We start from the raw sequence: 23082 nt of genomic DNA, 5'->3' as shown, positions 1-23082 counted from the left end.
TATTTTTCGGACTCTCATTGGTGCGGCATGCAGGTTGCTTCTTACAATGATCTTATGGGAAATCCTCTCCCAAATATGGAGTGGGGGGGGGGGGTTCCCAGCCCGATTAACCCGACGGTTCATCAGCCTATTCCTCTTTACAGTCCCCTTTAGATTAGCATTTACGAAAAGGATAGCTGATTCCCCTCCGGCTCCGTTTGGATGGAAGGGGAATTAAAGGGACGAGAAGGAAACTTTTTCAAATCTAAAAAAGAAACTTCTGTAATCATTACCCCATGTGATTGTATAAACTACTTCAATTTCTTACCATATATAGTAAATATACATTTTACATGTAATATTTATTTTACATTTTAAACCAAAGGGAATTGGATGCAAAGTAAAGTGGAATTTAATAACCAAATATGGAATGATTTGGAGTTATTGACATTGTCACATGGTGCCACATGGGGTAATGATTATAAAAATTCCTTTCTTAAGTATGAAAATTTCTCTTCCCTTCCTTTTAATTTCCCTTGCAACCAAACGAGCCGGTCCATGAATTGAAAAGAGGGAGTGGATTTCCTAAGTAGTACAGGAAGCTATTCTAATAGGGACGGCTAATTTAGTTTGTGTTATTATTTGTTAGTTCTATAATTTTGTAAATATGTTGTTTATATCATCATGAGTAACGCTCAAAATTTATTTGAAGAGGTCAATTTTGCTTAGAAATTTCCAAGAACAAAAACTGTTGGTAAACAGGTGGGAAATACCAAATTATTTAGTTCATACCCAAGAAAAGCTGTTCTGGGTTTTTCCACTGTCATGTAGAGAACTTTTATGCTTCAAAAAAACAAAAAACAATTAACTGAGAAAGAAGATGATAGTGAAGGGAAGAACAGTTCCATCCATATATGATGCCCTCATAAATGCATCAGATGTCAAAAAAAGAATGTTAATTAATGATCGATTTAGCAATAGATCCCCTCATACAGTCATACTTCTACAAGTCTAACATTTTGAAGTATAATTTACTGACTCTTCCTAGAATTTTATAAAGAATACAAAGACCAAAAAGAATTGAAATTGAAATAGAATTATTTCCCAAACAAAGAAGAAAATGGAATCTGATATAAATTATTCAAGTGAGTTAATCATCTTTCTTGGTCACAACACTGTTCTTGGACCCCTTTCTCTTCATCCTGCTAAATGGTCCAACGGTCCGGTCCATGACATACATGTAAATCACCTGGCTCCAAGATCTGTATGACATAAAATTCTCATAGTACTCTGGGGCAATCTCCTTCACTTTGTAGAGTTTGCTCCCAGGAATTCGTGGGAAGTCATGGTGCTCATTGTGGTATCCGACGCTCCATGTAAGTAGGTTCAAGGGACCATAGTAAGAATAAGTCTCCTGTTCTGGATGGAAGATATAGTGTTCTGAGATGAAGTGGCCAGCCATAGGATGCATTCCACCCCCAACAAATGTGGAGAGGATCAAGTAAGCCAAAGACTTCCAACCCCAGAAATAGACCATCACAGCATCAAGTGCAATCTGGATGACCAAGTTGGTGAACTCCCACCAACCAGGGGGCTTTGGCTTGAGAAAGAGAGGCCGGAGTGCATAGAAGAAGAGCTGCAAGATTACCCATATGGACTTGGAGATAACATTAGTGACCAAGTGGGCTTCGGTGTGGCTAGGGATGTCCATGTCCATGCCATCAACACCTTGGAAGCGGTGATGCTCTAGGTGATACTTTTGGAAGGTGACAGACATGGGGACACCAATGGGAAGATTAGCAAAGATCCCAAGCCAGCGATTGTAGACTGGGGTTGAGAAGGCGAGGTTATGACTGAGCTCATGGATTGCTAGGAAGAGGTTGTGGTTGAGGAAGGAGCCAAAAAAATAGGCTACTGTCAAAATCTTCAGCCAACCAGCACTGTGGAGGAAAGTTGCAGTCCATAGCTGAAGTGAAACAACCACAGTAATCTGCACCAATAGAGTCAAGGATGAGAACCATTAGTCCACTGACAGGAGGTGCCATTTAAAAGTAGACAGAAATCCCAAATCCATCAAAGTCTATCGGACAAGATATAACCACAGCATTTGGAACACTGTTGTATGACAAGATTGTTTCATACTGCAAAGTAGCTACTTAGAGCAATATATCTAGGTATCCATTGGAATATCTTCATCAATCAATTACCATCATTATCTAATCTCACTGAGCAAAATTAATAGCAAAACAGACTATATATTGAATAATAACATAGACAATGAAAGATATCTAGATCCCTCTCAGACACAGCAGAAGCAATGGTTGATCAAATTGACAGAGAACCAAGCACCAACTCATGAATTCTGAACTAAAAAAAACAAAAAAAACAAAACACTCATAAATTCTGGGTTTACTAGTCCATTAGAGGAGTCACCCGTGGCAATGCTTTTTCTATAACTGCTTTAATTCCATCGGAAGCTTCATTTTTGCGCTATAAACCACTAATGAGTCTGAATTTCAGGGATTCTTAAAGTTTAAATCTTTAATCGTCAGGGAATGCAGGATTGGGTGAAGAAGCAGGGCCTAAGCATATGTTTATATATTCTATCTTTTGGCCAGATATCATAAAGAAGATGATCTATGAATAAGGTATAAGGAATCCAAAAAAGGTGGATTAAGCATTAATATGGACATAGAAGTCATCACTAGAAATTATCAAAAGGAGAAAAGCCTCAAGAAATAGTATCAAACACCATTGAACTGGATATGTCCTTCGCTTTGTTATTGATCAGAAGAAGAAAACCTGGATATGTACTTCATGTGTCAACACACAATGAACCAAAACAAGTTGGAAATACAATAGGATGATCAAAACAAAATGCATCTCCAGTCATGATGTTTCAAAGGACTTGTACATCTTCAAGTTCTGGTAGAAGTCCATGTTTTATAGTAATACTCCAATTGCCCAAGTAAACAAGGAAAATGACAGAAAGGCCATTAACCATAAACAAGGAAAATGACATTGCACGTAAACAGGAACTGTACTAGCTGCAGAAACAGGGGAAAAAACAGAGCGAAACACTTTGTACCAAAAAAAATTGGGAAGTTTCAATATCTTATTACAAAATTATAATGTTCATCAGATCCTACCTAGATTGGAAAAAGGGCAATGAGGACTTGGACTTCATTTCATTATGACAAAGGGCAGTTAAGAAATGGAACCACAAGGGAGATAACTGTGTACGCCATATCCTTTTTGCAGATTTGGACAAAAGGGAAGAAAACCGCCATTGCGAGACCGAATCTGAAGAAAATTCCACGGTTATTCATTGAAAACAAATCCTTAAATTACAATGGTTCCATGTTCTTCAGATTCAAAGAAGGGCACGATCTAACACCACCCATTGGACGTTAGAAACTCCGACAATATAAGGCGGAAACCACCCATAGGACGTAAGAATGGATCAAATGTAAGTAAATTACCCATTGAATGTTTAAAACTGAATCTTATACAGAAGTGAATCACACAAAATGCAGAAACGCGAAAAAAATATAGTTTTTTTTATGACACAGATCCAAGAGCAAGCAAAGAAGGATCCACATTATCAAGAAAAGTGAGGAAAATCATCGAATGAAACAAAAGGAGAGAGTAAGAAAGAGAATGTGGCATATACCTTGAGAAAAGCCCAAGGATCAGGTCCGAAAAGTTCTTTGATTTGTGGGTACTGAGAGAGGATCTGTCGCCTTCGGGAAGCATGAGGTTCGTCTGTGTATGACCAGAAGAAGTCTGTGGCCATTACTCCTTCCTCTCTCTCTTCCCCGCCCATCTCTCTCTCTCTCAGCACCGAACTCTCCCCACCTCTCCCTCCCTTCCTTTCCTCTCTCAGCCTCTCTCTCTCTCTCTCTCTCTCTCTCAAACGGTGAAAACGATTTAAATGTCTAACTTTAGCAGTTCTTAGGTAAGAGTGTAGGAGTTGTAAGAGGTTGTGGAACCTTTTCGGCTTTTCCACTTTTACCCCCAAAAATAATAAAAAACCTTTTCCACACCCCGTATCTTTTATAAACTTTCTTGAATTTATTCTCAGTGTCTTTTGTGCCCTTTTCTCCCACATCGTCACATTTAAGCTTTCCACGCTGTATAAATGGTTACGGATCCTCTCCAGTCACTTGACCCTATACAGTAGAATCTAAGGATGTGAAACGCAACTAGGAATTGTTCTCTGAAACCGAATCGAGCCGTTTAAATGGAATCGATACATTGTAATATAATCAGTTTGGTTTTGATTTTTAAAATTGAAACTTTTATTAAATGGTTCGATTCAGTTTTGAACCATTAGATCATTGGTTTTAAATCAATTAAAACTGTTGACTACATTATTTTCAAGGAAAGGAAATTAAAGGGAAAGAAGAAAAATTTTCAAATCTAAAAAGGAAAATTTTGTATACATTATCCAATGTGATGGGATAAATTGCTAAAATTTCTTACCTTATTTAATTATGATGTATTTTTTATGCGGTGGAAAAACTCGCCCTGATGACGTGGCATTCTGCAAGAGAAAGAAACATAGGAGATCACCCAGAGCGGACTTCGGGAGATCTCCGACGCTCAAGTCAGTCCAAAGCAGCAGTCAAAGAGAAAGGGAACCGAGAAGTGAGTTGGTCGTACCTGGGTCCCCTACCTGCCTGGTATTTATAGCGGAGGCGCTCTTCGAGGATGTTGTACCTCTGTAGTTCATTGCTACTTGGAGTCTTCCAAAGTCGTGTTAGAGTGGGACATAAGGCTCTGTATGGTAACGTTCTTTTTTAGTGTTTTTGGTGTTTTTTCATTTTTTTGGAACAGAAACATGCTAAAATCTGAATGGTATGTCCGGTTCGAGTTTTTTTTTTTTTTAAACGAACCGGACACTTGGCAAACTTTTAGCACACATTTGCAAAACACCAAATTGATGTTTCTCACCTGGGAGAAGCACTTCTTCAAATTTTCGGAGAAACAAGAGTTTCACTTAAATTAATGAGGGCAAAATTGTAAAGTGTCATCTAAACATAACAAATAGGATTTTTTGTCCTCACACTTCACAATCGTCACCTGCAAGAACGGAGCATATCGATTAACCTCTGCTATTGCGAAGAGAAGCACTGCCCTGTTCGTCGCGAGAGTGAACATTGCCAGTCTCCGGATGCAACTCTTCATTCTTCCTCTTCTTTTCCTTCGTTCTTGTCTCTTCTCGATCAAACCCTCCTCTATCGTCGAAAGATCCAAGCAATACCTGAAGATTTCGGATCCCCAATGTGATGATTTCAATGCCCCTATAAACGAATTTGTTGACGAATTTTAAAGCAAAAGGACTTTGTTCCAAGCGGTCTATGAACTGAAGTTTGAAATTGTTTGTTTCAGTTTTTAATTTATGTGGATTCCCCTAGACTTTATACCACTTCCTACTTTGACATCGATGCTGTTAAAAAAACGTTAAAATTGACCATCTTGGTAGGAAGGACTTTGCAGATACAAATTCAGGGCTTACGGCGATGATTAAGGCTACATTCTATTTACCTTCTCTCTGATCTCACTTCCTCTCAGATTTTTTCTAATAAAAATCCCTTCCTCTCTGCCCTGCTTTTCTCTCGTTCTCTCTGATTTTTCTCAAAACCCCCCCTTTTCTCCACTCACTTCTAAAACCCCCTTGTAAAATGATGATTCCCCACCCTATCAAATGGATTGTGTTTTGTGTTTCTCGTGTTTGTGATATGTGATCTAAGTGCTTGACTTCAAATATCTATTGACTACAAATGGAGATTGCAATAATGAAGGATCTGAGTGCTTGACTTCTGGATCACCAATTGCTGTGGTGCTTTTTTCATTATAAAAATGCCTAACATGCTCTAAAGCTTCAAGCTATTTTATATCCCTATAGGATTTTTATGCTGTTGAATCCAGAAATAGCCAAAGAAAATTATAGTGTGACTCTATTTTTAGTATTATTCTGATGCTAGTGTGATCATCTACCATCATTCTTATTTTCTTGTCTTCAAAATTGTCATCCATGATACATCAATGACAGCTACATTTGACTGTAACACTGTTTCGATTCTTCATTCTTGCCACTTATTTTGGGTTGTATTTGGTTAATGCATTTCCAAGTTGACTTTTGCATACTCATATATTGATTTTCTTATCAGAGGCTATAAATTTGAAGCTTGCATTCCTTATCCAACTGGAACTCCTCTGCAGGACTTGCATTTCCTCCTCCTATACATCTATAGTGGAGGTGTTCGTGAATTCCTTGCAACATTAAAGCAACATATTTTTTTTGTGATGTTTGTTTTTTATTTTTTTTTGGCTAAAAAAATCATAAGTATAAAAGCCATGGTGTAGGTGGCGAATACGTCATTTTTGGTAAACAATAGAAACGATTCTGTTAAATGCAATCCATACAGATTTATGTTTCTTCTAAACTTCAGAAATGTTTATTTTTCAGGGTTACCATACAGCATTTCCGGACCTAGAAACTCTCAAAAAACACAGAAACACATAAAAGTGTGCTGGACCCAAAAACACTAAAAAAAAATAGAAACGTTACCATACAGAGCCTTACTTCCCCTTTTCCTGGACGATCTCCAACAAATATGGGTTATCCGTTAATTGTGAAGCCCAATTACATAGGGGTTACGAGTCCCCCTAACTTGTATGGTCAATTAATGACGTTGCTGTCTTTATCAAGCTTGTTGGTTGATAAGGTTTGGCCCCATGCGTCTTCATTCTATTGGTCGAGACATTTTTGCTCCTATCAATTTTATATGTAAGTTTTACAAACTTTAGGGTTTACCTTACCCAAAATCGCAACTTACAAGACAAACTCTTGATAGTTTCCTTTCCATTCGACCTCGTTGAGCTCAGGTTGAGACTTAAGAATCAATTCCGTAAGAAACTGAGGGATGAGCTCAAGTTGAGACTTAAAAATCAATTCCGTAAGAAACTGAGGGAGAGGGAGAGGGAGAGGGGGAGGGGGGGGGGGGAGAGAGAGAGAGAGGGATCCGAGACTCAAGAAGGAAAGGTGTCAGATAAGTTTGCCGGTGACGCCGTTGTGGTCTACAGATCACCATCAATCACTATTCAATGTAGGGGTGCAATAGGGTCGGGTTGGGCTGGGTTTTATAGAACCCTAACCCAACCCTAAGTCCCCTTAGTTGGGCCCAGGCCCGACTAGACCCTGACTCAGGGCCAGAAAAATCCAACCTGACCCACCCTTAGGGTCGGGCCGGACTGGCCCTGATTGGTCTTGATCATGGGGAAGGGGAAGGAAATGCATGGACTAGAATGGACTGGGGAAAAAATTATCAATTTAACGTAAATTAACACTGTAATAAAATATATTATACCACTTATTGTCTTCATATATAATATATTATATAACAAAATGTGGGTGATTTTTAAAGTTTATAATATATATATTATATCAATATATATTTTATAATATAACTTAAAATAGGGTCGAGTCGGGCTTGGCCAAACTTAGCCCGAGGCCTCAACCCCAGCCCGACCCAACCCTAACTCAGAGCCAGAAATTTCCAATCCTGACCAGTCCCTCAGGGCCAAATATCTCAGCCCAGGCCCTATTCGGCTCAGGACGGATTCAGGTCGACAAGGCCAAACTTGCACCCCTACTTCAATCTATTGGATGATTTGTTTGTTCAAATTTATACTTGAACCGACAACTAAATCAAACCGAAAACAAAAAAAAACTGTTTAATCAGAATCATTTAGAAAATGGAACCATTTATTAATCAATTTGAATTTGGGATATTAAAATCATTTAATAAATAGCTTGATTTTGATTCTACCCTTCTTATCTCAAACTGAATCAAATCAAACCAAACCAATGAACACCAACTACAAGTCTACAACCCTCTCTCTTATTGGTTTGGAAAACGTGGTCTTGTCATTCATAATTGCCCTTCTTTCTCCAGAGGGTTCGTAATTCATGGCTTCTGAGTTCTGCCCATGTGATTAGTCTCTCATTAATTGCAAATTGCCACTAATAATTAATCTTCTTTTTTAAGTCATGTCGACCATAAATACTTTTAAAGGATTCAACTTGTAAGTACATTTTTATACTTTCCGGGAAGAAAACAAAAAGAGTTCATGCATCAATATCATTATTAAATAAACATTCCAAACAGAAAGAAAAAGACAGATTTGATGAAGGAGACCACGATGGAAGAAAATTTTCAATTTGGATTAAGGAGGGGGGATTGCTGCCAGGCTGAGTGGACACTCCACCAATGTGAGCCTTTTCCCTGCCGGTATAGTGGTTCAGTTCCACTCATAGGGGGTTGGAAATGACGATCTAACCCCCCTTCCAAACACACTATCCGAGGGAGATTAAAACATCATTTCTGCCTCCTTATGAGTGGAACTGGACCACTATACTAGGCAAGGAACAGGATACGAAAAGAAAAAAATTCGAGAGCGTGGGGCATCCAACCATGGATTTAATAATAGGTATCGGATATATTATCGGTCTCTATTGGTACCGTAATGAATTTAAAAAATGATTAAAAAATAATAAAATATTATTAAAAATTAGTATTAGATTGAGATCGTCTTGAGCCAATACCGATGTGAATCGTCCGATTCCTCAAACTTTGCTTCCAATAGAGTGAGATTTTTCATTTAACAAAGAATGGGGCGATCATTCCTCCGTTCTTGTGTCTCAACGCAAGCACCATGCAACTTGACAACTTTTTTTTTTTAACCTTTGGATTATTACACTTTAGGGATGCCAATAATGCGGGTTAAAGACAGGAATTACCAACATCGGAGGATTACGTTCACGTACGTAAACGTATGAGAATGGCTCACAACCATTCAGATGGAATCCTCAGTGGGACGCTGATGGAGTGGATTCCATCTGAACGGTTGTGAGCCGTTCACGTACGTGAACGTGAGCCCAATTCAATATAATGTCCGACCCTCTTAAGATATTACGAAAGTGTACCTAGCTTTCCTTGACAAATATTCTAATCTAATGCGGGCAAGATGGGTATCTTAGGCTTTTTATCAGTCGAGAAATGGCTGGAATTGGTCTAAACCTTAGAAATTGATAGTTTTTTTGAATCGGGAATAGATTCAGATGATTCAGATCCACTGTTTCACGAATTGGGATTGAACCGGTCGGATTCAGATCTACAGATATCTGTTTATTCTGAGCTGCTAATTTCAATCTTTCCGTACTGATTCACAATCATAGAAGACGGCACGACGTAAACACTTGAGACTTTTTTGTTTTTTGGTAGACCACTTGAGACTTGAGAGTGCGGAGAGAACAAAGAATCTCAATTAAAAACCTGGCTGGGCTGGATCTAAGTGCTGGCTAGGCAAGCATCCTATAGTAAGAGGAGGGGAGTAGTTATGAACCCTGTGGACCATTCCGATGTGGGTGGTGAAGGGAGGGTCCCATTTCGTAGAAAAAACACCCACAACCTCTTGAGGTTATCCTGTGTTTGGAAGAAGTAGAAAAATGAATAAATATGGTGATAGTTTGATTCTTCATCGTAGTAATAAATAAAATAGAAAAAAAAAAAAACTAATATCAATAATAAGAGGATTAGTTATGAATCCTATAGAAAAAAACCCACAACCCTTTGGGGTTATTCTCTCCTTGGAAGAAGTAAAAAAAAAGAATAAATATAGTGATAGTTTGATTTTTCATCGTCATACTAAATAAAAAAGGGAGAAGTTAACTGTGACGCGTTTACTAAATCAGCAAGACATAAACACTTGAGAGTGCAGAGTGCAGAGAGAACAGAGAATCTCCAATAGAAATTGGGCTGGGCTGGGCTGGCCTTGAAGGTTGAGTGGAAACACACAGATTTTAAGTTAGGTCCTATTATAGAACCTCCTGATGCAATAAAACTGCATCAACTCAACCAGTTTAACTTAGTAGCCTAAATACCAGTTTTAGACGGTTTTGATGTGAACTCCCAAAAAAGAAAACAAAAAAACAAAAAAATTAGAAGCTTGAAGTATTTTGTATTAGAACTTAGAAGATGGTCTGACTTGAGCTTCCCCTAAAATAGATTTTCTAGTTAGAATTTTTGTTCAAAAAGATTTGAAACAAAAAAGTTGTTAATTTTTTCCTAATTTTTTTTAGGGATAAAGTTCTTTGCACTGGGAGTGCAAGGTGCGCTCGGACACATGGGGGTTGGGTGAAATGACTGCCCCGCCCCCTTGGATGACCCAAACTCGGCTCATGTGCCAACCCATGTGTATCGGCGCAGCCTGCACCCCGATGCGCTGTGCCCTTTATTCTATTTCTCAACCTTCTCTTTGTACAGGCAAAGAACCAGACAAAACCAGAACTAGTTCCTTTTAGGTTCGAGAAAACCCAGTCCAGTTGAATAGCCCATAAAGTATGCCACATATCGTATCTGCTTAGTAAGGGCTAAAGTTGCCACGACTCCCTTTCAGAACCCAAATTGTTCCAATTCTCCATTTGTTTTAACGTAAAATTTTACTTTGTAAATGTAAAATTTTATATATTAAAAAGTTTTTCAATGTTTTTTTTCCATAAAAATATCAAACATCGGAACACTTTTCAACATGACGAATTTTACGCCAAAACAAACACAGCCAATAGGAAAATATTTGTGGTTCTAAAATTTGTTTTGTATATATCAATTGGGATTGGGTTTGAACATGGCAAGGAATCATATTTGACCAAATCATTGATTGAGGAACTTAATTGGACCATGGATGCCAAAGAATGATCCTTTACCTGACTCTGAGCTTTTAAACTTTGCTGGTAAAAGAAAACAGAAACTGCAAGTAACATAAAACATCAGTTTGGATCATGGGAATCGGGGTTTCATCTCCATTGATTATAGGAAAAATTATGGGTGCAAGTTTGACCCGACGAGCCTGAGCCCATCCAAGCCCATTATGAGTTTGACGGAGCCTGGGTTGGGCTTTTCAACACGCGGGCTGGGCTAGGGTTGAGATTTCCAGGCTCAGGACCTGTATATGTAAATATAAAATATACAATTATATATAACAATATCATACATATGATCAAAAAACATGACTAGCTCGGCCTTGCCTCGCCCTGAAATGGAAAAAAATAGGGATTGCCAAGGTCAATCGGGGCCAACCTGACCCATCCCAACCCAATCAAGGCCAATCAGGGTTGGGCTAGGTTGGGTTGAGTCCGGTATAACTGGGCTTAAGTTGCGATATCTAGGGATGTAAACGGATCGGATTCGGCTCGGATAGTGCTATATCTGCATCCGCATCCGCATCCGCATCCGATTAGCTTTCGGACGGATTCAGATAGTACTAAATGGATACGGACGGATATTTTATCGGTTTACATGTAAATATAACTTTTCGGATAGCTACAGCCTATCTGTATCCGCATTCGTTTAACTTTCGAACAGATTCGGATAATGCTAAATGGATATGAACACGGATACAGAAATGGATTTCAGCTATTCATTTACACCCCTAGCGATATCCCATAAGAAGCTGGAGGTTTCTGTTCCTGCACTGGTGGGGGAACAGAATAAGAAGAGAAATGTTTCAAATTCCCTTGACAGTGAAGAGCCTAACCTTTTTATTAGAAAAAGATGGAACAGATCCCTGCCGTCCAGTGGACCACACATGCATTTGTAGGGGATACCCTTCGTCGGAATAGAATGCGTAGGCTTATTGGGCCTTCTTGACGACTGTTTACCCACTAAATGCCCATGATACTGAAGGTTGTAACACTCAAGATTTTCTAAATGGCCTAGGCTCTTGGATTTAGTATTTTAGTGTGTGCAACCCAACCCAATTGGTTATTTAAAATATTAGATAATGAAAGAAAGAGTACATATAAGTAGAGAACAAAAACAAGAATATATGGTGTGTAACATTAGTAACAATAGGACGGAAAGTGGAGTGGTAGATGATAGGGAAATATCACAAAGTGAAAATTTTAGATGCCTAAATTCAATCATAAATAAGAAAGAAAAAACAGATGATTATATTCACAAATATTTAAATTAAGGTGGATGAAAGAGTGGGGGGGTTCTCTAGAGTGTTATGTGAATGATATATTCCTCTAAAGCTCGAAGAAAAATTTTATAGGACAACTATCAACTAACTATGATGTATGAAACATCTCTTTTACCTACCCCCACCCCCCGACCCCTCATCCCCAAAAAAAAAAAAAAACGATGTATGAAACTGAGTGTTGGGTGGTAAAAGTAACAATTTATAAACAAGCCTTTTTTTTCATAAAGAAATATAAATAAACTTAATGTAGCTAAAATGAGGATTTTGAGATGAATGAGTGATAAAATTAGAAAATATTAAATAAAAAAATTATAAATTCGAACTAATTTAGGAGTAGCTCCAATACATGAAAAGTTGCAAGCAAATCGCTTTGAGGTGGCTAAGCATATGCAACAGAGGCTTATTGAAAAGATGATTTGATTCAAATTGAAGGAGCTAAAGAATCAGGGGTAGCCCTAAAATGAATCTAGGGCAAGTGGTGAAGAAAGACATGCATAGTTACAAGCATTGCTTTAAATAGAGTTGATTGGAGAACAATAATCCATGATGCCAACTCCATTTAGTTGTGATAAGGCTGAGTTAATTTGTTCTATATCTAATTGATAGTTCAAACTCTCTGTTTATGGTGTTTTGATTAGGGATGTAAATGAATATCTGAAAAATCCGAATCCGATCCGCATTTGTATCCGTTTAGGGATATTCGTATTCGTTTAGAGATATCCAAAAAAAAATCCGAATACTCCGATAAAAATCCGTCAGAAAAAAATCCGAATAAAAAAATAAAGTAAATAATGATCTTGAGGGTTTTTGAAGATTCATCAGGTTCTAGAATATGAGGAAAAGAGAATCATGATCTACGAGATACGGATTGACAATGGATTGTATCCGCTAGGGGGAGGAAGGTCCTGATTACACAAAGCAGAGATGTAAACAGATGGTCGAAAATCCGAATTCGATCGGTATCCGAATCCATTTAGAGGTATCCATATTCGGCCAGGAAATATCTGAATCCAATCCATATCCGAGCCAAATCCAATCCGTTTACATCCCTAGTTTAGATGGATCACAATGGTAACAGTAATGAATTTCATGCTTATAGGTCCGATACGTGATATTATAAAGTGGATGGGCTTAATTGTAAGAAAAAAACTATCTACTTTAAGGGCTGAACTATTATATCTCCTTTTAGATGTCCTTAAGTGAGAATATCTTTATGGGGAAAAGAACCTTGTTTGGCAATGCGGCTCCTTTGTTTAAAATGACCTCCCACCCTGTGAATCCGAAAAATCCAACCCTTGTTTATGCTCCCACAGGCACTGTGATTGGCCTGCCGCTGGGGCCACGCTGCCAGGCAGATAACCCTCTCCCTATCTTTATTCTCGAAATGGAAAAGGATCCCAGATGGTGGTGTCTCCTACACTCTCTCACAAGGCACAATGAAATGACACCTCTGCCCCCAAGGTAGATACCCAGCCGTATTCCCCCAATGGCCCAGACGCTTGTGTAGAGACCATGCAACCAAGTAGAGATCTCTTGCCCTTTGAAAATATATATATATGCTCATGTAATGACTATTTGGCAGAACTACCCAATGTGATTCTTGAGTTAATAAAGTAATGTAGGAATTAGTAGATGTCAGAACTTATAAATAAGCAGCCAGATAGAAGAAACTGAGCCGAGCCAACTCAAGACAGGGGAGAGCTCTCTCTCTCTCTCTCTCTCCTATTTTGACACTAGAGAGATCCCCATTCTCTCTTGCACACGAGTGAGATTTCTCTCTGTTGTTTCTTAGTTTGAAGAGTCTTCACAAGTTCTGCACAAGGGTTGCTACACTGGTACCTATTCTTTTCCCTGTGGATGCTTTCTAGAGCTGTATTCCCTAGAAGGTATTGCATTTGTGGTACATGAGATAACTTTAAGCCTCTATTGTTTGATAATATCTGAATATCCTAATGCTACATAGGGCTTAAAATCTTGGATGAAAAATGTTTAAAACCCTATTCTCCAACATATGCAAAAAAAAATCAGATAATAGGTAATGGGTTTATGTCTACAAGTAAAGAAATGACAATAGTGAAAGACCACACAAGAGACCTCTACAGTCATGTCCAGTGCAGTTTCATCCAGGAAAATGAAAACCTCATCACCCCAATTAACTCAAATTCATTGGCCTTTTTTCCAAGTAGTCCAATAGTTTTTGGTAAATATAGTGGTGAGATTTGATATTATAGCTTTTATGGGCAAGCTCCCAAGCTGTACAGACATGTATATGGTCCCTAAATACAATTTAGACACTTCTCATGGACGGACCTCATCCTTCATCCTCATGCCTCAATAAACAAGGCATGTTTGAATAAAAGAAATAAGAAGCACTACTAATCTTCTACCTATGATAACCAAAGTGGATTTGGATTTCAGCTGCAACTATGCTGAAGGGAGCATGGAGCTACAGCTAGTTGGAAGATTAAGGAAACAGTGAGTTCAAATCCAAGTGGACTATTTCACGTGAGAATCGTAGGCATCAAAAACAGTATCGGGGATGACCAGAGGCAACTTATCTATGTACATGAAGAGTCTCCTCAGGTTCTCCCTAGTAAGCGTTGCCATGTCAACTATGTCCCTGCTGTCAGTGAAGACCCAGAGATCACATGAATTTACTCTCTTAAGACTGTCACGGCAGAAAGGACATGACTGAGATCTCGAATGCCTGCAAAATGTGTTACTATAACTTTACTCTCGGATCATCGATAAATAGATAAATGAAGATGGCATTCATGTTCATGACCTCAGTTCATCTATTACTCCAAAAAAAAAAAAAAAAACACAAGAAGAAGATGGCAGTAATTCAAATGGTGAGGACATCATCCAAACTACATGTTCAAGGCCCCGCAAAAGATAATTTCCATACAATCAATCATGTTCTTTTGAATGTCAAAGAGAAATGTTAAGGTATTGTAACTTGTCAAGATCTCCTCATACCGATGGTTCATCTGGAGTAGTATTAAGGCAAGAAACTGAATTTAAATCAAAGCTCTTAAACTTGGAGGCAATACATTAACAACAAATAATAACCACTGGCAACAAAGAAAACCCACCAACACAACAGTTTGATATGCTCTAGTTTTGTAGTTCAATATATGGAAAATGAAATTTCAAGCATTGATTTATATATTTCAGAGCAAGGATTTCACTTTAAAGGGCAATATTAAAATATCAGAGACCATCACAGAGTAATATTTGATATGGAATATCAAAACGAGCTCCTTCTGTAAATTTTGTTTTTCCCTGAACATAATTGGTGGGGTTAGGTAGGATGAACCCTAGGTTCAGGCTAAACACCTCCCTTACAAGATCCCAAGTAACCCAGACTAGAAAAGTCAACAAAAGCCAACCTTCTCAAATGAAGGTCAAACTCTAACAATTGCCCACAAAAATAGGACGGATGATCCACAGACTACAACAAAGTTCTAAGGGTCAGATTAAAAGTTATTAAAGAATGATTAAATCTGAAACAGAAAATTCAGAAAATAAGAGATTTCTAATTACAACCAGAATGTCAGATCAGCCTAAGATTCAAATCGAGTTCCCTTCTTGGCTGGCTAATTCAAACCCCAAAAGATGAATCAGATCCAACGGTTAGATTAAAAGTGTTTTAAGAAACTTCAGTTCAGAACAGGACAGATTTGAGGAGAAAACCAATAGCAGCAGATCAAGTGATCTGATCCAAACCAAACCCTGGTCGAAGGTCAGATCATACACAGGTGACGTTTCAAATCTAACAGAAAATAGCTCTAAAACAGAGCGGCCGGATATTATAACAGCACCTTCCCAGCTATAGATTAACTCAAACAGAATATGGGATAAAATAGCAGATGAATGAAGAATGATTTAATCCAAAACAGATCACAAAACATTGAACACCAAGATCACTTGATTAAGAAAACAAAGAAGCAGCTGATTTGCAGAGAACACAGAATATAAGAAGAAAACTAGGTAACTAATGGCTTCCCACCAAGAACAAGGATCAGAATCTCACTGTCCTCCAAGGATCTCCCACCCTCTACTGAATCACACAGCACTCTATTGAAGCAAACTCAATTTTATTATTCGTCAACTCGGCTATGAGCCTTGGCTCTTTACAAGCTATTAATAAAAACTTAAGCATATTCCTAATCTGAATAGGAAAGTAAAATCCTATTGTTAAGCAACATAAACAAGAAGCATAATAATAAAAGGAAACTTTCCACGCAAGGTGAGGTAATTCAAAGTAATGTAGTCCTAGATAGGTAGGAGACCTACTAGGAGCCAAACAACAGGATCAAATAACAAAAGGGGCTGCTGGTTCGAATGGACAGCACTAGGATTTAGGTCAATTCCTAGGGTTTGGGTTGGATATTGGGAAAGGAATTTATACGGTATTAATGGGCAGGTCTAGGAGGCTTTAATGGCATAAGAATATTAGGGTTTGGAAGGGTTTAAAATTCTGCAGTTGGGTAGAATCGAGTTGCAGGTTTTCTAGGTTCAATGGAGTGAAGGAATGGAGGGGTTATAGTGGGGATTATGGACTGGGTTTAAGGTCGAGTGTAGGGAGAGGTGTGGAGGATATAGGCTAGAAGTTTGGTTTGGAATTGATGGACAGATCTGAAGTTATGAGGGAGTCCTAGTTGAGGTAGGAGTGCAGGTTTAATGGAGAATTAGGGTTTGATGGAAGGAGTGGGGTGTGGATTAGGTTAGAGGAAGAAGGGAATAACTAAATTAACAAACAACTCACCGGATTTGCAGATCTGCAGTAGCAACAAGTTGAGGAAGCTTGATTGAAGAAGAAGAAGGACCTCCCGATCTACAAGATGCAAGGTGTCGATTGGAGATCCACCAATCCCTTCACCTTGATATTACTCACAAGGCAACCTTGATATTACTCACAAGACACACTCACGATGGAGCAAAGGCAGTAACAAAGGCAGCAAGCATAAAGCTGAGTTTTTATTAATTAAAATTCGTATTCAATACTTGGCCCCCTTAGAACCTTATATAAAAGACACAAAATTAGACTTAGACACTAAAAAGGAATGGCCTAACCCAATCCGTAACCTATTAGGTAACTTAAACTGACTAGAAAACTGAAATAGACTCAAAATAGAGTCCTAATGACTTAAAAACAACTTAAGCTACTTAAAATAAAAGAAGATTCTCTACTAGCCAATAGTATATAAGAACCTCTTAGCCAATAGGATCACTTCACTTAAATTAGACCAATTGAACCAATTGGATGCAACCAATTTAAACCGGTTCAATTAAAAACACAAAATAAAAACTAAGTATAGAACTAAAATAAATTACACTAAGGCTCCTACTAAATCCCTAGGCTTAGGGTGGCTTCTTCAATTCGAGGAGGCTAGGATTTGCATCACAAAGCCTATTAAGCAACTTAAAATTAAAAAGAACTAACTAAGCCCAAGCCTATATGCCTACCTTCTACCCATATTTTAGGTCCATTAAAGTGGTTCATTACAATGAAAAAATATGGGATCAAAGGCCCAACAAATACATAACCCCAAGGATTTAAGTATCTGTATCGGGTATCATATCGGAGGGGTGATTTTAAGAGACGTATCTCCTAACATTACCGTTTCATCTCCAGCTATACAAGATCTCTAGCTGTACAAGATATCTCCAACTGCACAAGATATTTAGATATATTTCCTGTACATTCCATATAGATAGAATCTTTATTTATTGTATATTCCATATAGGAAATTGGAGAGACACAAGATACGCTAAAATATACGCATGAAAATGGTCAAGAAATGCATGGATATGCTTATGATACATATAAAATACAGTTTTGAAGCATAAAAGACCTTATTATGCAAGATGTAAATATATATCAGCTTGATGCAAGGATTTAAGTCATTTTTACCTAAGCTAGTGATGCATAAAAAAAAAAAAATATGGGATCAAAGGCCCAACAAATACATAACTCCAAGGATTTAAGTATCTGTATCGGGTATCATATTGGAGTGGTGATTTTAAGAGATGTATCGTATCTTATCGTATTGGAGAGACGCAAGATACGCTAAAATATACGCATGGAAATGGTCAAGAAATGCATGGATGTGCTTATGATACATATAAAATACAGTTTTGAAGCATAAAAGACCTTATTATGCAAGATGTAAATATATATCAGCTTGATGCAAGGATTTGAGTCATTTTTACCTAATCTAGTGATGCATAACAAAAAAAATATGGGATCAAAGGCCCAACAAATACATAACCCCAAGGATTTAAGTATTTGTATCGGGTATCATATCGGAGGGGTGATTTTAAGAGACGTATCCTATCTTATCGTATCGGAGAGACGCAAGATACGCTAAAATATATGCATGGAAATGGTTAAAAAATGCATGGATGTGCTTATGATACATATAAAATACAGTTTTGAAGCATAAAAGACCTTATTATGCAAGATGTAAATACATAACAGCTTGATGCAAGGATTTGAGTCATTTTTACCTAATCTAGTAATGCATAACAAAAAAAAAGGTAAGAAAAAAAGAGATTTGAGCACAAAAAAATAAAAGAGATCTGCAACTTTCCCACTTTTTCGCCCAACTCTGTTTCGATCTGTGATCAGAGTCCCCAAAACTTGTTGAAATGGTGAAGATTAGAGTCTTTTTATGTTAGATGATTTCCTCCAACTCATACCAAAAAGAAAAACAAGTTTCCAAAACTTCGGTTGCTCTCAGTTCCATATCTCACTCACGATTTCTGTTTGCAGGCTCAAAGGATGCGTATCTTACCTGTATTGGACTGCATCGGGTTGTATCGGCCCTGTATCAAACCGTATTGGTCGATACAATTTTATTTCTTTTTGAAAAATAAGTAGCGTATCGATACCTACCGATACTTAAAACCCTGCATTAACAAACCCAAGGCTTATTTTTCTAATAAAATAGACCCATTTATGTGAGTTATCTGCATCAATAATGTTTACATATTACGTTAGAGGCAAAAAAGAAAAGATATTCTAACACAATAAGCCTCATAAAAAAAACTATGATTACAGACATTGTAATGATTTAGTTACAGTAGTTAAATTACACCTGTTTTTAGTCATTTCCTTTCACCTTCTAAAATTATATGGTCATTCGCACAATCATGGCAATAAATTTTGCATAATTTTGGTCATTTGCAGGTAGAGTGAAACTGGTATAATGTATACATCTGGTGTTTGAAATTTTGGAATACTTTGGAGATTTGACCAAAATATTAGCTTTTTGTAATTGAAATTTAAAGCGTATGTGGAATATGGCATAGAAAAACATGCTGCATTTTCCTCTGTACCTATGCAGTAAGACCAGATAATTAAGAGTAAGTGGATGTGGTTTCTTTGTTATTGCACTTACACTTTAAATTTCATGGTCATTTTCATTTATTTGCGACGACTCACTTAGTAAGTGGGACTGGTGCAGTAACTTACCACACACCAAGTTTGTGAGGTGTGTAGCTTGTGTCACTTTAGGTTAGGTTAGTAGGACCCAAAAAAGGCTGCACTCTCATTTTTGTATTAGTTGCTGGGTCACCAATTTTGTACATCCCAAACAAAACTTACCCACCCTCCTAATATAATACTTTGACTTCTGAAAAGAAACATAAAAAATATAATGCCACAATGGAAACTTGGAATATGGCATAGAAAAACATGCTGCATTTTCCTCGGTACCTATGCAGTTAGACAAGATAATTACGCGAAAGTGGATGTGGTTTCTTTGTTATTGCACTTACACTTTAAATTGTCAGGCCCCCTAATTGAATGCCTAGCCTGATCGGCACAACTGTTATCTCATCTAAATGAGCCCACTGGCATGAGCTTTGTTCTTGTGCCTAGAGAAAGGGTTCTTGAACATGAGCTTCCAAAAGGATTTGGAGGCTGTTTGCAATCATTTCAGAGGTCTGTTGGGACTACCAGAATGCACTTTTTTATCACAAAAATATGTTACTTTTCTCATGTAAAATACAATTATAAATGCAGGAAGAAGAGTTTGAAACCTCATTGAATAGAAGACACATGCACACATCAATGCGGAAATAAAATTTGTAATCTGATTATTCGGGTCATTAGGAGAGTGCAAATAGTCCACAGGGTTCAGAAATTTGCAAAAGTTGGAAAGTGTAGTTACAAAATTTGCATGCATGTGCATAGATGAGATAGAGAGACATACCATTCACGGTAGCATTTCATGCACATAACATGGCTGCAGTTGGGCAAGACAATCTTACTATTCATCTCCATGCAAATTCCACATTCTTCTTCTCTTTCAACATCTACTTCTGAAATTTGTTTGCGTTCGTCATCATCTCTCCTCCTGTACCTTTCCACACAGACTGCCTTCTGCTTCTTATCTTCCATATCAGTAACCCCTCTTTGAAGTTGCGATAAAGAGGGAAATATTACACCTGAAAAGCAAACAGGACTAAGAAGTTAAAAATTGAGACTCCACAGTGAATAACTATGTTAATAGCGAGATGAAAATTTAGTCATGACTGTTGTATACCATAGAACTCCCTAATGCTTGCTTTCCTTTCATGGGTTGACATGGTAGTTGTGCCATCCACATAAACCTGTAGCATTAAGTGAGTTCCTTGGGTGGATTAAATATGTGACTGAAAGTGCATGTAAAAGTTCTTAGGAACTAATTCATCTAAAGAGATAGGCCTCAACCTTATAAATTAGGATTCTTAACAATCCAAGGGTACCAGCAAGGTGGCAGTCTGTCCATTGCACTAGAAAAAGAAACAGGTGTGCAGCAGGACTATACGACAAACGCATCTGAACACAGGCACCATCATATTCCCTTGGAAAATCGGACGCCCTACACTATGCCTTACAAGATTAGAAAACAGCACCATGAAAAACAGCAAACTTAATTGAGATATCTGATAAGAGTAAATATATATATATATATATATATATATATATATATATATATATATATATATAAAAATATATATATTAATAAATTAAAGAGGGAACAAAAGATACTGTGTAAGAAAAGCAGATGCAGTAAAGTAGATTTGAAATATAATTACTTGGAATCAGACTATGGGAAAGATGATAGATACCATTGCATCTTATTGCATTTTCAAACTAACCAAAGAACATTTATAGAGTGACGAAAGGGTAAACATCAATGGTGTAAGAGTAAATGTATTTCTCACCATTGGAATTCAGTCTTATGTATGTAGGCATATACTTTTGCATTCATGTGTTTTTCTTGGAAGGCCTACCAAACCACAGCATGGTACATATTTACAACTCTCCTCTCACTTCCAACATTTGAAAGCCCTATGATTCCTCGTACTGTATGCTTGTTTCTGGCAACCATGGATTCTACTAACCACAGAGAGTGGAATCAATGGTGGGAGTCCCAGGGGAGAAGGAGAAGTAATGCATTCTTCGACAGCTTAATCTTTCCAACTTGTCAAAGTTACTAGAAACAATTTTGTCTTCTGTTTTCTAACAAGAGAAGAATGGGGGGAACAGAATTCGCATAACCAACCCCAAAAAAGGTTTAGCAGGTTGTTGTTGAGTTGAATTTATTTAAGTGCCCAGCATTCTAAGTTGGCACTTTTTACATTCCACAGATAACAAGGCAGTAGATGCAGCATTGATATACAGAGATGGGAAGAGCACTCAAACCTATACTTTCCAAAACTCAACTAACAAAGGACGACCATCCAATCATCTTATTTATACTAAACCAGAAACAATCTGTCCACATAAAAGCAGGTTAATACACCAGAAAGATCATCACATTGTCCAATCATATCAAGGGTATCCACAGCAAATAATGTCCCTTAAGTATATTGTAAAAAGTATATATAGCACCAAAATACATAAATAACATCCTAATGAGCTACAGCACAAGAAAAACAAATAAAGAAACAATAGAACTAGAAGGTAATTTCAGAAGAGAATAGGCAGGGAAAGCTGAGAATTCTTAGTGAGAAAACCTTACTTGGCCAGAAGAAATTTCAAATGCACAGATATATTAAAGGGGAGAGGGTTCTCTCAGCAACGAATAGAGCCAAATAAAACACAGCTCTGGACCATTTAAAGGAAGCATGAGCAACCGTTCCACCACCACCCCAACACCCCCCCCCCCCCCAAACACACCCAAAAAAAGGAGAAACAAGAGAAAAAACCCATTAACGCAAGCACCCAAAAAGTGATATATTGTGATCAAAACTCAAAAGCAACCACCAGTTTAAGAGGGAGTGGGGATGAACATAAATAAAAAAAAAAAAACTGGAGCAAAAAATGCAAATTCGAAGAACCCATTGAGGCTTGAAGGCAGAAACTTCAATCAGAAAAAGTTCTCATAGATTAAACCATGAAGCACTATCTCACTGTAACCGTTATTAATTCCAAGCACAAAGTCAAAGCAAACGAGGGGGAGAGGGGGAAGCTCTCATAAAAGAGAAATTCAAGAACCACCACTAGAAAAAACCAGTAAACGAAGAAAAACAAGATTAAAAATTAAATTAACCTACAGTGTATTGGCATGTTGAATATCAGCTTCAAGAACTTTGAGAGAATCCTTGAAAGATTTTCGCATGGAAGCCAGGTACATCTCCCTCTTCTGAAACTTCGTAACAGTGGGAATCAATCAATTAGAAGTCATCAAACGATCCTTTTTCGCAGTGAAAAATTCCCTATTCTCTCTTATTCTCCCCCTTACTTAGCCTTCCTCAGTTCTTCCTTTCTACTCTTTCTACTGTTTTTGAAAGAGAAGACCAGAAACCGAGGGCCGCCATCGATTCCACGTGGACGGAAAGGGAGTTTTTCACATTAACATAAAATAAATAAATAAATAAATAAAAATAAAAATTTATATATTTCTCTCAAAAGTGGATGGATATCGACGATGGCCAGGATTTTATCAAAAAAAAAAAACGATGGCCAGGTGATCTGCTAAGCCCTTATCCACTCTCCTCCGCGGCTTCGCGCTGCCACTTTTCCTCCTCTTTCGGTGGCTTTGCCTCCAC

General features: G+C 37.7%; 2 protein-coding genes across 3 annotated transcripts; both read right to left on the bottom strand.

The window, feature by feature from the left end:
• Positions 1–1038: 1038 nt before the first annotated feature.
• On the bottom strand, positions 1039–3889 carry LOC122638781 (sphingolipid delta(4)-desaturase DES1-like). The gene is made up of 3 exons (XM_043831630.1): positions 3867–3889; positions 3653–3815; positions 1039–1969 (listed from the first exon to the last, which is right to left on the bottom strand). Exons 2-3 carry the CDS (start codon positions 3803–3805, stop codon positions 1130–1132), a joined length of 993 nt encoding a protein of 330 aa, XP_043687565.1. The 5' UTR covers positions 3806–3815; positions 3867–3889; the 3' UTR covers positions 1039–1129.
• A 10275-nt stretch (positions 3890–14164) lies between these two features.
• On the bottom strand, positions 14165–22866 carry LOC122640756 (E3 ubiquitin-protein ligase AIRP2-like). 2 transcript variants are annotated; one of them, XM_043834001.1, is made up of 5 exons: positions 22588–22866; positions 20756–20906; positions 20589–20655; positions 20256–20490; positions 14165–14737 (listed from the first exon to the last, which is right to left on the bottom strand). In XM_043834001.1, exons 1-5 carry the CDS (start codon positions 22665–22667, stop codon positions 14527–14529), a joined length of 744 nt encoding a protein of 247 aa, XP_043689936.1. In that variant the 5' UTR covers positions 22668–22866; the 3' UTR covers positions 14165–14526. The 2 variants fall into 2 exon arrangements, with proteins under 2 accessions (XP_043689936.1, XP_043689937.1); XM_043834002.1 differs by having other exon boundaries at positions 20756–20911; positions 22588–22865.
• Positions 22867–23082: the final 216 nt, after the last annotated feature.

This window comes from Telopea speciosissima, chromosome 9 (assembly GCF_018873765.1).
Source record: "Telopea speciosissima isolate NSW1024214 ecotype Mountain lineage chromosome 9, Tspe_v1, whole genome shotgun sequence".
In the NCBI taxonomy this organism is placed as follows: Eukaryota; Viridiplantae; Streptophyta; class Magnoliopsida; order Proteales; family Proteaceae; genus Telopea; species Telopea speciosissima.
This window is presented reverse-complemented; position numbering and strand designations above follow the sequence as displayed.

Bases quoted from the DNA above. Each gene is read 5' to 3' on its own strand.
- LOC122638781 (XM_043831630.1), bottom strand. From the start codon at position 3,805: ATGGGCGGGGAAGAGAGAGAGGAAGGAGTAATGGCCACAGACTTCTTC. The intron at 1,970-3,652 runs GTATATGCCACA...CTATTGGTGCAG, and splicing joins ATCCTTGGGCTTTTCTCAAG to ATTACTGTGGTTGTTTCACT.
- LOC122640756 (XM_043834001.1), bottom strand. From the start codon at position 22,667: ATGTACCTGGCTTCCATGCGAAAATCTTTCAAGGATTCTCTCAAAGTT. The intron at 20,491-20,588 runs GTATACAACAGT...TTTGCTTTTCAG, and splicing joins AAGCATTAGGGAGTTCTATG to GTGTAATATTTCCCTCTTTA. The intron at 14,738-20,255 runs GTATGTCTCTCT...CACATTTTGCAG, and splicing joins ATGAAATGCTACCGTGAATG to GCATTCGAGATCTCAGTCAT.